The sequence below is a fragment of the Cygnus olor genome, chromosome 14 (assembly GCF_009769625.2).
Source record: "Cygnus olor isolate bCygOlo1 chromosome 14, bCygOlo1.pri.v2, whole genome shotgun sequence".
NCBI lineage: Eukaryota > Metazoa > Chordata > Aves > Anseriformes > Anatidae > Cygnus > Cygnus olor.
In genome coordinates, this window is record NC_049182.1 from 19,269,136 (window position 1) to 19,283,398 (window position 14,263).

At 37.9% G+C, this 14,263-nt stretch overlaps 1 protein-coding gene across 2 annotated transcripts; it reads left to right on the forward strand.

Moving 5' to 3' along the window:
• Positions 1–128: 128 nt before the first annotated feature.
• On the forward strand, positions 129–12,084 carry SLU7 (SLU7 homolog, splicing factor). Of its 2 annotated transcripts, XM_040573469.1 has the most exons (15): positions 129–557; positions 1,213–1,366; positions 1,648–1,728; positions 2,334–2,498; positions 3,483–3,548; positions 5,049–5,096; positions 5,530–5,661; positions 5,945–6,042; positions 7,433–7,500; positions 7,707–7,846; positions 8,502–8,663; positions 9,176–9,280; positions 9,428–9,502; positions 9,779–9,883; positions 10,882–12,084. In XM_040573469.1, exons 1-15 carry the CDS (start codon positions 397–399, stop codon positions 11,059–11,061), a joined length of 1,740 nt encoding a protein of 579 aa, XP_040429403.1. In that variant the 5' UTR covers positions 129–396; the 3' UTR covers positions 11,062–12,084. The 2 variants fall into 2 exon arrangements, with proteins under 2 accessions (XP_040429403.1, XP_040429404.1); XM_040573470.1 differs by lacking the exon at positions 5,049–5,096 and having other exon boundaries at positions 136–557.
• Positions 12,085–14,263: the final 2,179 nt, after the last annotated feature.

Sequence of the window (14,263 nt, forward strand, 5' to 3'; positions counted from 1 at the left end):
AGGCACCCGATTGGCTCAGTGGCGCTAGCGGGCAGGGCAGAACCGGGCAGGAGCGAGCCCGTCCCCGACGCCGCCGCGTTGCTGCGGAACCGGCGTGAGGCCGCCGCGGGGGGTGGTGCCTTTAAGGGGTGGGGCTCGAGGAGGAGCCGCGGTGCATGGTGGGGCGGCGGCGCGGCGCTGCGGCCTAGCTGGGAGACGGGCGGCAGGGAGGGCTGGGGGCGGAAGGGGTGGCGTGTCGCTGCGTCACTGCTCCGTCACCTCGGTGGTGTGGAGGGGCCCGTGGCGTCGCTGGAGGAGGAGAAGGGCGGAAAAACGACGAAGTGAAGCTGCGCGAGGCGTGCTGCCCGGCGGCGTCGGGCCGGCTCCGTGCGGGGGTCTCGGTTGGAGGCACACAAAATGGCGGCGGGGGCGGCCGCCAGCGGCGCCGCGGGGGGCCCGGGCGAGGTGGGCCTGGAAGAGCCTAAGAAGATGACGAGGGAAGACTGGAGGAAGAAGAAGGAGCTGGAGGAACAGAGAAAGCTGGGGAACGCGCCTGCTGAAGTGGACGAAGAAGGGAAGTAAGTCTTGTTAGCGCGCTGGTTAAAGGGGCAGGCCACAAAGCGGTCTTGTTGGCCGCGGGATGGCAGCGCTCTGGGGGGCGCACTGCGCTGCGGGAGGGAACTGCGCGATTCCATGAATTTACTTCGAACGTTCCGGCCTTCCTCAGAAAACCGGCGTTTCTGCTTCCAAAACGGAGTGTTCGCTGTTTACCCGGTCTGTTAGGGTGCTAGCCCAATAAATCGATGTTTACCTGATCTGTTGGGTGCTGACCCCTTATGCGAATCCCTACAAGGGGTGTTTTACGAGGGGTGTACACAGAGTACTGGGGGACTTTACAGGTTGTTTGTTCCTTTTCTCTGTGGCATCTACGAGGCCCCTGCTCACCATCCCGTGGCCTCCGGAAAGAGAAGCATTAATATTCTTGTCCTCAGTAACTGCGTAGAATGAAGTATTTAGTTTGGAGTCAGGAGTTTAGGTGAATTAATGGTAACAAAATCTCAAGGAAGTCTGTTTACATACTTGAGATGACCTTACTTACGGCATTATAGTCTCAGTGATTATCATCACTTTTAAAGCATTGAACTTAATGTAAGAGTTATTTGTTAGGCTAAATTGCGAGGTGTGTTTTTTTTTTTCCTGTGCCACGTATTTATTTCATGACATCTTTTACAGAGATATCAATCCTCATATTCCTCAGTACATTTCTTCAGTGCCATGGTACATAGATCCTTCTAAAAGGCCTACGCTAAAGCATCAGAGACCCCAGCCAGAGAAGCAGAAACAGTACAGCTCTTCTGGAGATTGGTACAAACGAGGAGTTCAAGAGGTGTGCAAAATGTTTTTGTCCTAAAATAAAGGTTTTGTTTGAGGAAATAAGAGTCATTGACATCCTGCAATTTCTGGGTCTGTGTTTTTGAGGGGGGCAAGAGCTGGGAATTTGTATTCAGCAGGCATGTTCCTGTGTTTGGTGATAACCAAAATAAGCATTTTGGGTTTGGCTAGAGCATATGTGCTTTAGTGGTATTGAAAAAAATGAATTAGTTGATGGAAACACATATATGAATGTTGCCGCAAACTTGTACAGTGCTTGTCTTTTCTGTTGTTTAGCATGCAATAGCTACCAGATACCGTAAAGGAGCTTGTGAGAACTGTGGTGCGTTGACACACAAAAAGAAAGACTGCATGGAGGTAAACTTGACCACTGTTGATGTTTTAATGGCTTTGAAAACAACATGAGTTCTAATCTTAATGAAAAATAGCTAGCTAAAGTAAAAAACTACTTTGAAAAAGTTACTTTAAAAAAGGTTACAAGTATCAAAATTCTGTTTGAAAGATTCTAAAACAATAGTTATGTAGGAGAAACAAGAGAAAAGTGAAGAAAAAAATAACTACTGTTCAGGGTGGTGTTCATCATTTCTGTTTGTGATAAGCACTAAAATAAAAGGTAAAAGCGTTTGTCTTTTAGTTCTTCATGTTAATTTACTTTAACTCAGATGTTGCTGTGGCTGTCTGTTTCACATCAGCTAGAAGCAGTCCCCAGAAACTATTTTAATCGCTTCTTTAACTGTTGAAAATTGAGTCAGTAATTGGTATTTTTGAGTCAGTTGTATTACTTTAAAATACAGAATTGAACTGCTCACGTTTACTTAGAATTTGGAGGCTTACAGTGTTGAATTTAACTTGAATTTTTTATAAATTTTATATAAATTGATATTGTTTTTAAAGGTGTGTGTCTTAGCAAGCAGCATATTCCAATCTAATTGACCGATGCATTTATTTATTTATTTATTCAGAGACCCAGGAAAGTTGGAGCAAAATACACAGGCATGAATATTGCACCAGATGAACATGTGCAACCTGAACTGATGTTTGATTACGATGGAAAGCGAGATCGTTGGAATGGCTATAACCCAGAAGAGCACATGAAGATTGTAGAGGAGTATGCCAAGGTTGATCTGGTGCGTAGGTTATATAGTTTATAGCTTATAGTTTACTGGGAAAAGTTCAGTGTTTGGCTTCACTAGGTGGAGGAGTGCTTGCTACGTGCACTGTTAATGTTGGACCTTGTGCGGTATTCATAATGGAAAGCGAGGTGGATTCTGTGTTTGATAGCAAACTTCACTTGAACTGAAAGTTAAAATCAGAACAGACAACTGAGTACGGGTCTGCAATAAATGAAGTGTCTCTCCAGATTGCTTACCTTTTACTAGACAAGTTGTGGAGTTTATTAACCAAGATGCACGTTAAATTGCAGGCAAGAAAGGAATTTCTAAGCTGTCTTTACTACCTAGAGTCAATAAAGCTGTATTTGTAAGCTCATTCATATTTTTGTTACTTAAGAATCCTTTTTCTTTCCGCTGTGGAGCAGGGAACTATTTGTACGTGTCTCTGTGGTTCGGCGATGTCAAATGCATGTGAAAAATCAATTCATGCTGCTTTAAAATGTCATTTTAGATGATAGAATTTGATGGTTCCTGTGTGAATCATAAATGCTTGCAGCATCTGTCATGAACTACCTTAAGCACCGAAATTCCTAACTAGATTATGAGGACACAATAATAAAGCATAGTTGTTGTTAAAAACTGCTGAACTAAAATAAGCTGTGTGTTCTTTAATTACGATGGACGTAGTAATGGTATAGCTGCATAAGCTCTGGTAAATTGGTTTATTTACCAATGTAATATAAAACAGTAAAATGGTTAGTATATGTAGTTTCCTTGAGGCTCTAAAAGCAGTGTGGTTAAGCATAGGTGTAGAGGAGACTATCTCTAGGCTGCTGTTTTTTGTTTTTTTTTTACGAGCACCCAAATAATTAAATGTCTGGTTTCTTATAATAATGGATAGATTTTAAATGGCAGCGATCACGGGAAATGCTTATGATGTTACTACATACTTGCTATTAAAAGGCAATATTAAAATAAATGCATTTGCGTGATATGCAGGCCAAACGTACACTGAAGGCGCAGAAGCTTCAGGAAGAGTTAGCATCAGGAAAGTTGGAGCAAGTGGTAAGTAAATCAAACTCCTAATTTATTTTTGTTTAGGCTGAGTGAAAATAGAACAGGTTACTTCTCTGATGCTTTTATTCTCTGTACTTGTTTTTCTACTGCTTTTTATACTCTTCAGTAATTTAAAGCTCTTCCTAGCACCAGCTTATTTTATCACGTACAAGAATTCAGAATACCTTCTTCTAAATGACATTACTTTTGGGCAAAAATTCCTTTTGATTATTAATCTTCTAAAATTAATGATGTGGAATTTTGGCTCAGAAAGCTTGTTTTCCGTGTAATTCAATTCACACAGAGACATGTTTTAAGTATTTAAGGACTGTTTTGTCTGACTGATGTTGGAGCACTGATTATTATGCGGATTGTTTTAGTAATGCTTAGTATAAATAGGAATAGGAAGGTATTTTCTTTATCTTAAACCCAAACTTGTTTCTTCTTCAGTCATTGCTTTGACTACTTGCAGTGTGTCTGATTATTTGAAGGCTGAACATACGTATCTACTTCCCTCTGGCATGTAACTGAAGAGTACGCATCTTCTGTTAACTTCTACAGGCTCCCCTTAGATTATAGGCACCACTTTTGATAATCTTTGATACAAAATTCAGATTTTTAAAGTCATTTATGATAATATTCTAAGTTTATAAAGTGGTGAAAAAGCAGAGATTGTTACTGGTCAGAAGTATTTTTTTTAATTGGTATTCTTAAAAAAAACAATTTAAAACCACCATCAACTAATAGACCACATATGATTGGGTCTCCATTTTCCATGATTATCACCTTTCATTTTGTCACTAGATGGCAGAATGAACTGAATTTCTGACCCAACACAAAATACAGACTACTGATCTTACGGGTAGAAAGGTGTTTTTTGTTTGGTTTTGATGCCTGTATTCACCACAAACATTTTTAGCTTCCATACAAACATTTTTAGCTTCCATATACTTTTTTTTTTTGGACAGCTTTGCCATGGCAATTACTCTCAGGTTAAGGGCTAAACAGGTTAATAAAAAAATCTGGCTGCGTTTCGCTAGATTACCAAGCGTGAATCAGAAGCCATAATTTATTCCTGTCAGTCCTAACAAAATACTTGCATACATATCTCTTTAATATAGATTTTTTTAAGCTTTTAGAGGTGAATCTTAGTTATATTTACATGATACGAAATATTCTAGTCTAAACCATTAGTGTTCAGAGGTATAACAAGCTTTAGATCACAGTGACAGTTCAAAGCCTTTGCAAGAAAAGCAAATTCTAGAAATGTGGTTTGTAATCCAGTGAAAAGGTCTCCAGCTTGTGTCTGTGATAGTGATACTTACCAACTCTATTTTAGAATATTCAAAATGGAGTGATCTTTGTGCATTTTGCGCTACAAGTGCATTGTATTTTTGCAGCCAGCCTCAAAGCTTTGCTTTGATTGGTCTTTATCTCCCTGCCGTTTTTCTTGTCTGCACTGTCTTGTCTTCTCTTCTTCTCTGCTGATGTGCTCTTTGTTTGCTGCAGAACTCCCCAAGACACCAGTGGGGAGAAGAGGAACCAAATTCCCAGACAGTAAGATGATTACCCACTGCATCACACCATGGGCAGGAAAAAAAGACCCGTAGTTAGTGGAATAGCAAAACAAGGGTGGCGTAAGGGTTTCAGTGTTGGGTTCATGCCACTGGTTGTCTGTTCCCTTTTGGAAGAGGTCGTTGGATTTCATCGAGGGTTTTTTGTTGAAGTCACACGTGTTGTCAAACCCTAGGGGTGCGAGCAAATAACAATGTTATTTGCGTGGTATATTTTGCCCTAGATAACTATTGTTTTAATATTGTCACAGTTACATTTTTGTAACTGGAGGAAATGGAAGTCCCTTAATCAGTATTTCTGAAATGCTGAGTGTATCTGCATGATAGATTTGCATGCTTAGGCCCATTTTTTAATGAAACCACTAAAATCAGATTCTTGTACTTGTCTCTGAGAAGTTTTCTGTTTCTCTCCTCAGGAAAGAGAACGTAACAGTGAAGATGAAGATGAAGATAAATATGCAGATGACATTGATATGCCTGGGCAGAACTTTGACTCTAAAAGACGTATCACAGTCCGAAATTTACGTATTCGGGAAGATATTGCAAAAGTGAGTAAAGAACTTTATTTTTTCCTTTTATATTCATATTAGTTAATTTTAAAACTCATACCCTCAATTATTAGTGTGTTTGAGGGTTTAGAGGTTAAAGTCTGTCCACAGTTTTGTTCCTGCTCATGTTATAACTTCTTCAAGGTCTATCTCGTGCACAGATATTCCGTTATTTTAAAATGTCTAAGTTGGGGGATACAGCAGTAATTTCAATTCTTTAAAAATCATATATTTTAATCGAATATCTGTTATGTTGTATGTTTGTGTTGTTTTTGTCCCCTAGTACCTAAGGAATCTAGATCCAAACTCAGCTTATTATGATCCCAAAACAAGAGCGATGAGAGAGAACCCATATGCCAATACAGGCAAGAATCCAGATGAGTAAGTTAAAACAGGGTCATGCTTGTGTACCCAACAAAACTGTCACAAAGGAGACTGCTCTAAAAGTTTTGTCTTTTATTTCATATCTGTGTGTCTTTTTATTAATGAATCCCTAGTCAGTTACGGATAGAAGAGTCTTTCAATAATGCTTTATAGTAAACATGGAAAAATGTTTTATTTATTAACACTTTATTGGTTTTAGTATATAAAAGTAGTGTGTTAGTGATAGTGGGCTTTAATCCTCAGGGATGCAGGAACTACCACTTTGTATACTAATTGATATAGATCAAGGATTAGAACATTGTTGTATGTAGAAGAGATAACGGTAAACAGTAACGTTGTACACGTAAAGTATTTTCAGTAATGGATCTAAAATTTCAACCCCTTTTTTGTTGGGATGCATTCAGCCCTGGAGACTGTCCTGGAGTATCTGTGGTATCTGACTAAATGCCTGAACTAGGATCAAAAGCTCTCTGTGTATTAATGGAGTCTGCACAGAAAAAGTCTGAAAACTTTGGCATTGTCTAGATAGACAATTACAGAGTGCCACAGGCAGGCTTTGGGTTGTACGTAAGGCTGTCTCGTTTAAAACCCAAGTCAAGCACTTGAGCTGTGACCCTGCCTTGACCCATGTTGCTCTGTGGACATACAGAGTAGACAGGCTGTGAGTAGAAATGTTTTTCAGGGTACTGTAATTGGATTAGCTTGCTGCCTGAAATAGAATGGCAGTGGCTAAATGCTAGCAAATAATGCTCTTTCCACCTCTCTCTGTCTCCAGCAAGAATAATGTCAGTCAATTTTATTTTCAGATGAAGGTGCTTTCATTTCTCTCCAGAGTTGTAATTTGACCTTTGTTCAGTCTGTGTTTCTGCAACAGCACTGCAGACTAAGCTTTTCAGAGTGGCTTTGGGAGATGAAAACAGTGGGAAACTGAATTGTCAACGTTATTTCATTTTCAGCCTGCATTCCATCTGCCCTTTGTCAACCTCTACAAGGGGTGTGCAAAAGGTAACAGGGCAGTAAAGCTATTTCCTAGCTTGAAATTGGCTGAGCAGAAGGAGAGATTCACAAATCCAAAAGCAGAGGTCAGTGCTACAGAATCACGTACCACTTGTGCAATTACTGTGCAATTAGGCCCAGGCCTGACTCATGGTATCCCAGACAGCTCTAAGACCCTGTAGCATGAGTACTCTAAAGTGCCGTCTAATACTGTCGTGACTCTATTGTGAGCCTAGACTTTAATTTCATGTATTGAATGAATGCTTCTCTCCCTCCGTTTGTAACTCAGGACATAAAGGAAAATTTTTACTTTCCTGTTGGTGTTATATGATTTGCTTAAAAGAAACTCATGTTATCTGCATGCTAAAAATAATATTGTTCTTTCCTGCAGAGTTGGTTATGCAGGTGACAACTTTGTTCGTTACACTGGAGATACCATTTCAATGGCACAGACTCAGTGTAAGTGTTTATTTTTCTGTGGTTTCATGGGGTTTGTTTTTTTGTTCTGTTTTTAAAGAATGGATTTTAAAGACCTAAGTTAGCAACACTTTTTTTTGCAAAAGAGAAATCTTTCTAGATTTAAATTGTCTTTCAAACTATTAGAAAATTAAAGATAATAATTTGAATGTATTTTTGAGAATAAACATTGCTTCTTGTGAACACAGTGTTTGCTTGGGAGGCTTATGACAAAGGCTCAGAAGTGCATCTTCAAGCGGACCCTACAAAATTAGAGCTACTCTATAAATCCTTCAAAGTGAAAAAAGAGGATTTCAAGGCACAGCAGAAAGAAAGCATCTTAGAGAAGGTAATAGATGTTTGGTTTTATTTAATAAGAATTCTGTCGAGTTTGAATTCTGGTTCTTAGGGAACAAATACATGCTGCTACTACTACTGCTATGTGAAAATGCATCAGCTGTTCTGATGAGCTTTATTGTGTGTATATATATAATCTCATCTATTGGATTCATTATATTATTTAATGTAGGAACCTTTGAAGATCTGCTAGTGTTTCTTTGGATTACTGGGAGGTCTTCCCTTAACTGTCAGAATTTCTCTAGTGAAAAATCCGACACCAATATGTAGGAGGAATCCAAATCTTAGATGCAAGTTTGGCAGGGGGAGGAACATACTGCTCTGGTTATACCAAGGTTGTATTTTTCCACGTTTTGGTTTGGTCTGAAAAGTTTTCCCGCTTAGAAATAATCTCTAAAGTAAGAAATATTACCGGTGTAATTCTTCAGGAATAGAAGAAAACATCAGTGGCCCTGAGAGGACACATAATTCTCTTAGCTATTCACTAAAGATTAAATTGTCTCTACCCACTTCTTTTGTGTTGTATTTTGTTCTAGAGGTGTGGACAGAGAAGGCACCAAAGATGAAATTCTTTAAATGTGTGCTTAACTACATAGACTGGGTTTTTTTTTGCTAAACTATCATATGTCATTTCTTTTGTATTATAGTATGGAGGACAAGAACATCTAGATACCCCACCAGCTGAATTGCTGTTAGCTCAAACAGAAGATTACGTGGAGTATTCTAGACATGGGACAGTTATCAAAGGACAAGAGAAAGCTATTGCATGTTCTAAATATGAAGAAGATGTGAAGATCAACAACCATACAGTAAGTACTTACTTGAAGTAAATATATATATACATGAAGTAATATATATATACACACATACATATATATAGATATATATAGATATATACACATACATACATATATATATATCCAAAAAAAAAAAAAACTTCCTTTGGAAGGGAAAGAGGTGTAGTAGCTGCAGTGCAATATAGTTAAAACACCAAGTAGATAAATTTCTCCCTCCCTAAATGTGACACACTCTTCAACTAAGGAGGAATTTTAACTTCTCATGATTGCAGTGTGAATGAATTTGAGGAGTTGTGATGGCCATCTTAAATGGAAGGGGAAGTTGCTGTGTTTTTTTTTTTGTTTTGTTTTTTAAACCACACCTGTAAGACTAACGTAAAATTGCAAAAGTGTTTCTCATAACTTCCCCTTCTGGACTGTTTGAATAGGTTGCTCATCAGGAAATGATGTCAGGAATAATTTGCAGCCTGCTTTTTATGGGAGTATTATTATAGATGTAACTGCTGTGGTGTCTTTTCCTGCAGTGCATTTGGGGTTCATACTGGAAAGAAGGCAAGTGGGGTTACAAATGCTGCCACTCATTTGTCAAGTACTCATACTGTACAGGAGAAGCTGGGAAAGAAATTGCTGTAAGTATTGTCTTTTTTTAATTACTTGAGTAGAGCTAGAAGGCATTCATCTGCATAAGCTTTAGGTGGTTTTGCTTTTTTTAACTTGTCCTTCCCCTTTCAAACATGCTTTGTAAATGGATATCCTCTCCCTTTTCTGTTGTATAGAATGCTGAAGCAAGCTTACTAGAAGAGCAACCCAGAGAGGAAGAACACATGACAAAACCCAAAACACTGATGGAGGTGAGTTGTTTACCTCTTTAAGGGACATATTTTTTCTCAGCATTTTGCATGACCCGAACATATGTATAACTACAATATTATGCAAGTCATTCTAAGGAGTCTAAAAATCATTAAACTGAATTACTGTGTCATTTACATCTCTGTTCAAAACTAAACTCTCAAAAATCCCTACTGTCTACTAATGCTATGATGGCTTGAAATTAGTTCATAGAATCGTAGAATATTGCTACTGTTTACTAGCTGAATCTTAACTGCTGCTGTTTTTTGGCCTTAAAGATCCACCAAGAGAAACAGAAAGAGAAGAAAAAGAAGAAACATAAGAAGAGCTCAAATTCAGACAGCGAGGGTGAAGAGAAAAAGAAGCAAGAAAAACTTAAAAAGGTGCGCTATACTCTTCAGTGTTTCTGTTGCAAAAAGAACTTCAGATATTTTTTACAACATTAGTTTTATGAAGCCTGTAACAGTTCTTGTGGAATTCTGTGGACTGTTCTTTGATGCTAATTTTGAGCTGAAGCAAATTTAAAGTGCTGTTAGATGCTGTTAGATGTTCTAAAGTACATAGCTTCTACTCTATTTGTCAGGCAAACATGCAGAAAATAGTCTAGTTCTGGAAGACTTAGTTTAGAAGATACAGAACACTTCTTTCCTAGTCGCCTATTACAGCACTAGATATAAAGACATTGCAGAACACAGCAACTTGAGATCAAAGAACAAAGGCATTGTCAAAGCTCGACTTAGAACTTTTTATGCCATACTTGGGCCCAGTCTCATAGCTGATACAGTAAGTCCGTCCACAATCTATCTATTGACTGTTGCCAGATGGACCCTGTGCAAGCACAACACCCTGCCTTGGGTATGCAGGGGAAATTAATGTTAGACTGTGATTAATCAAAACATTGTAGAAGAGTAATTTCTTTTCAATAGCAAGAAGGAGCAACAGTAGTAGTTTGAAAAATGGGATAATTCATATTTCAAAAAGCATGTTTTCATTTTAAAATCATTCTGAAACGGGAACAAAACACAAAGATGACATGCTTTCTTATCTGCTTTTGTACTTTATGGATCATGATTACATTTTAGCTAAAACCCATGAGTTTCTTACTGGATTTTGGCAATTGGAAGGGCATTAAAGTATCTTGTTTGCAAAATGCTAATTTACTATCATATTATGCTAAATGCTCAAAAATAAGCATTAAATAGCACATGTGAAGTGTGCTGTAGGTGGGCATGATGTGCATTGCTTATCCCACCGTTCTGCCTGCTAATTGTTTGTTATACTAGAATATAATGTAAATTTTTGTTGTTGGTTTTGGGTTTGTTTGCTTTTTTTTTTTGCTTAACTTTCTTTGGATTCCCCCCCTTTCCCTCTTCTGTTTCAGGCATTAAATGCAGAAGAGGCTCGTCTCCTCCAAGTTAAAGAAATTATGCAGTTAGATGAGAGGAAGAGACCATACAACAGTGTATATGAAACCAGAGAGCCAACAGAAGAGGAAATGGAAGCCTATAGAATGAAACGTCAGAGACCTGATGATCCCATGGCCTCTTTTCTTGGACAGTAGCCTTGATGAAAATCATTCCAGTACACGGGAATTTTTTTCCATACTAGTTTACGAGTCTATAGACGCTTACCTTCCACGTGGCTAATAAATGCCAGAAATGGCAGAGATTTTCTTTGCAACACAGATGTTGGTAAAAACTTCTTTCAGTAGATGTAAGCAGTCCAGTACTTGGAGCAATTTTGTATGTGTGTGTATGTACGCACATAATTTGTGACCGTGTGTGTATAGGTACGTACACACATATATATGCGTGTGTGTGTACACATAGATGATGAAGAAGAAGAATACATCCACTCTAAACTCTCGATTGGAAGAGAAATGATCTGATACTGGCTGTAATTCCAGAAATTCCAGATTCATTTGGCAATGCATGAAGACTTGATAAATTCAGTAAAACTGACTACCCAAAAGAAGTGATCGGCAGGTGTCGCTGTTAATATAAAGCAGAAATTGTCGAAGATAAATTTGTACACCTACTGAAGTCTAACTTTTATTTGTAAATGGACTTGCCTGTCACATGGCTTTAAAAGGAGAAATAGTTGATTTGATCACTTTTATAGTAAGAATTTTGGAAATGTAAAATTGATTGTACAGTTTTGGTTAAATTAATATAAAGGTCTTAAATGCTATGTATCTGTTGTAACTAAAAGGCTAGAAGAAACTGTATAAAGCTTTTAAATTCTGATTATTTCTGCAGATGTTAACATATATTTCAGCTGTGAAGATCTAAGTTTTTTGGTTTTCTGTTTTAAAACAATATACATCTTACTTCTACAACTTCCAGAATCCTGTTACATGGTGGGATGCTAAGTGTTAGACTAATACCTTGTGATGTCATGCAGCATTTGCTATATGTTTGGCAGTATTCCTCCTTAAACTGGGAATTCTCCACTGTAGCTATTAAAAGTTGAAAAAATGGGAAAAAAACTTGATGCCATAGCTTTAGAGGCAGAAGGATTGACAATTTGTTCTATTGAAGCTTAAACAGTCTCATTAAATGTGGCTTACATATAACCAAATTAAGTATGGTTATATTAATGGTAGGACAGGGAAAACTTTGTAATTGTAGCTCTTCTAATGAAGAACCTGATTATAATTTCAACTTTGTAAATAATGAATTATATTCTACAGTTAGTAGAAGCAAATGATTTAAAAAAAAAAAAAAGTATAGTATGTTTCACCTACTCTCACGTGTAAGGCTGGTTTCTTTTTTTTTTAAGCTATTTTTTTCTCCAAATCTGCTTCCCCTTTATTTTTGTTACAGAAATACTAATTCTGAATGCAGACTTTAAAATAAAGCTTTATTAAAATAAAAGTCCACAGTCAGGTTAATAAATCTTATGAAGTACTTTTAGCACTTGCAGAAGAAATATACCAAACTAGAGACACCGAGGATCTTCATTCAAGGCGGAATTGTTAATATAGCCAAGTACTAGAAAGGAAAAACTTCAGAGTGGAAATTAGTTTTTCCAGAGGTTGCTTTTATATTTTCACAAAAAAAACATAGAAAGTCAAAGGGAAAACTATTAGGGACATTATTTCCCTTCTGCTATACCAGTGACTCACTTTCTGAGTTTTCACGTCAGCTCGTGTCTTGACCTTTCTACATTATGGATGATTTCAAAGCGAATATTACTCTTTTTTTTCAACAAGGAATTATGTACAGTAAGTGTAAATTTAAATGTCTTGCCATGTTTTTGATTTCACAGCCACCTTCTGAGGATTGAGTATTTTAATTTAATATACAGAAATGCTAATAATGGAAATTTTGTGTTAGTCTGCAATGCAGCTCTATATTAGAAGTTCTCTGATATTGTCACTGATGATCAAAATTTTATTTTACTGTGTTCCAGAGATCTGCTATGATCTGAATGCAAATTGACCTTGAATGATTTTTCTGAATTAGTTGGTTTGAACTGTAAACTCTTCTTCTGAGACCCGTAATGTTTGAAGTACTGGCCAGCAATACTTCTAGGTGCCCAGATACCTATGGCAGTTCAGAGTCACGTTCAATTTTGGGGGACAAGGACGTGTCAAAAGGGTCCATGTTACCAGTTACTTCAGCCATTTGGATACCTCTCTAAAAGCAGCTAGAGATTTGATCCTTTATAAAGGAGGCAATTCAGAATGAAGAAAAAATAAGTCACTGGTCTAGGCAGCCTTTAAACTTGTGGTTAATGTGTATATATTTTATGGACATGGGGAAAAAGAGGAGAGTTAAAGGCACGTGTGTTTTAGAGGCTGATGTAACATGCTAGATGCTCTAGGACCATGCATTTATTAGAAAAATTAACCAAATCCCACCTTAAGCACACTTGTGTGGTTGGTTTATCTTTTCAGTACCTGAAGACATGACAGTAACTTACTTTTCAGCATGCCTTGTCTTGCCCTGCCAAGAGAGAAGCTGCAGGGAAGAGGGACCAGTAGCCTCTATTCTACAGCAGTTCCAGGGAAAAAAGCAGTTAGTAGCATCTTACTCCAAATACGTGAATGACACAAAGTAGATCTTTTCTGGATCAGTCTACACAGTTAAAGGACAAAAAGATTAAACTGTGTTGTTCTATTTATATGATAGAGGTTAAATGTTAAAGAACATTGTGGATCTAATCATGAAGATTAATTTTTCCTCCATCTGCTTCTCCTTGGATTTGGCATGCAATATGACTGCATATTCAATGATTGTTTCCTATTGCACAAGCTGAATTTTTTTTTCTAAAATGAGTTTGAAACAAGTTTTTCGATGAGCTTGGCCTGAACCTAAAATGAAAATGAGCCTACTGTCGTGGAGGCAACAGAAATTCAGAGTGTTTCTTCCATGCACACAGAAGTGAGAGGAAATTCTGTAGCCTGTTAAATTAGTCAAATTCTCCCAACACAAAACAGACCCACCCAGCACACTCAGGGCAGCTTTCTCTGAATCGCCTTTGGCAAAGCTCACCATTTATTTTCCCCAACTCCCAATTGTTTTCAACAATTGCTTCAGTTACCTCATTTTTTACCCTGTTGAATTCTGGTTTTCTGAGGCGTACTCGATCTGCAAACTGTGAATGAGCCCGTTGATTTGAAGATGATCACATTTTTAGCACACAAGTTAAAGGAGAATCCTTTATTTTTTCTTGGAAAGTTAGTTTAGCATCCTGTGTTACCTTCCAAAGCCTTCGAGGCACACCGGAAGCTCACTCTGCTCTCTCCGTGTTTCTTT

Coding starts and splice junctions, on each gene's coding strand:
- SLU7 (XM_040573469.1), top strand. CDS start 397: ATGGCGGCGGGGGCGGCCGCCAGCGGCGCCGCGGGGGGCCCGGGCGAG. Junction 3,549..5,048: donor CAGGAAAGTTGGAGCAAGTG/GTAAGTAAATCA, acceptor TGTTTGCTGCAG/AACTCCCCAAGACACCAGTG. Junction 9,884..10,881: donor AGCAAGAAAAACTTAAAAAG/GTGCGCTATACT, acceptor CTTCTGTTTCAG/GCATTAAATGCAGAAGAGGC.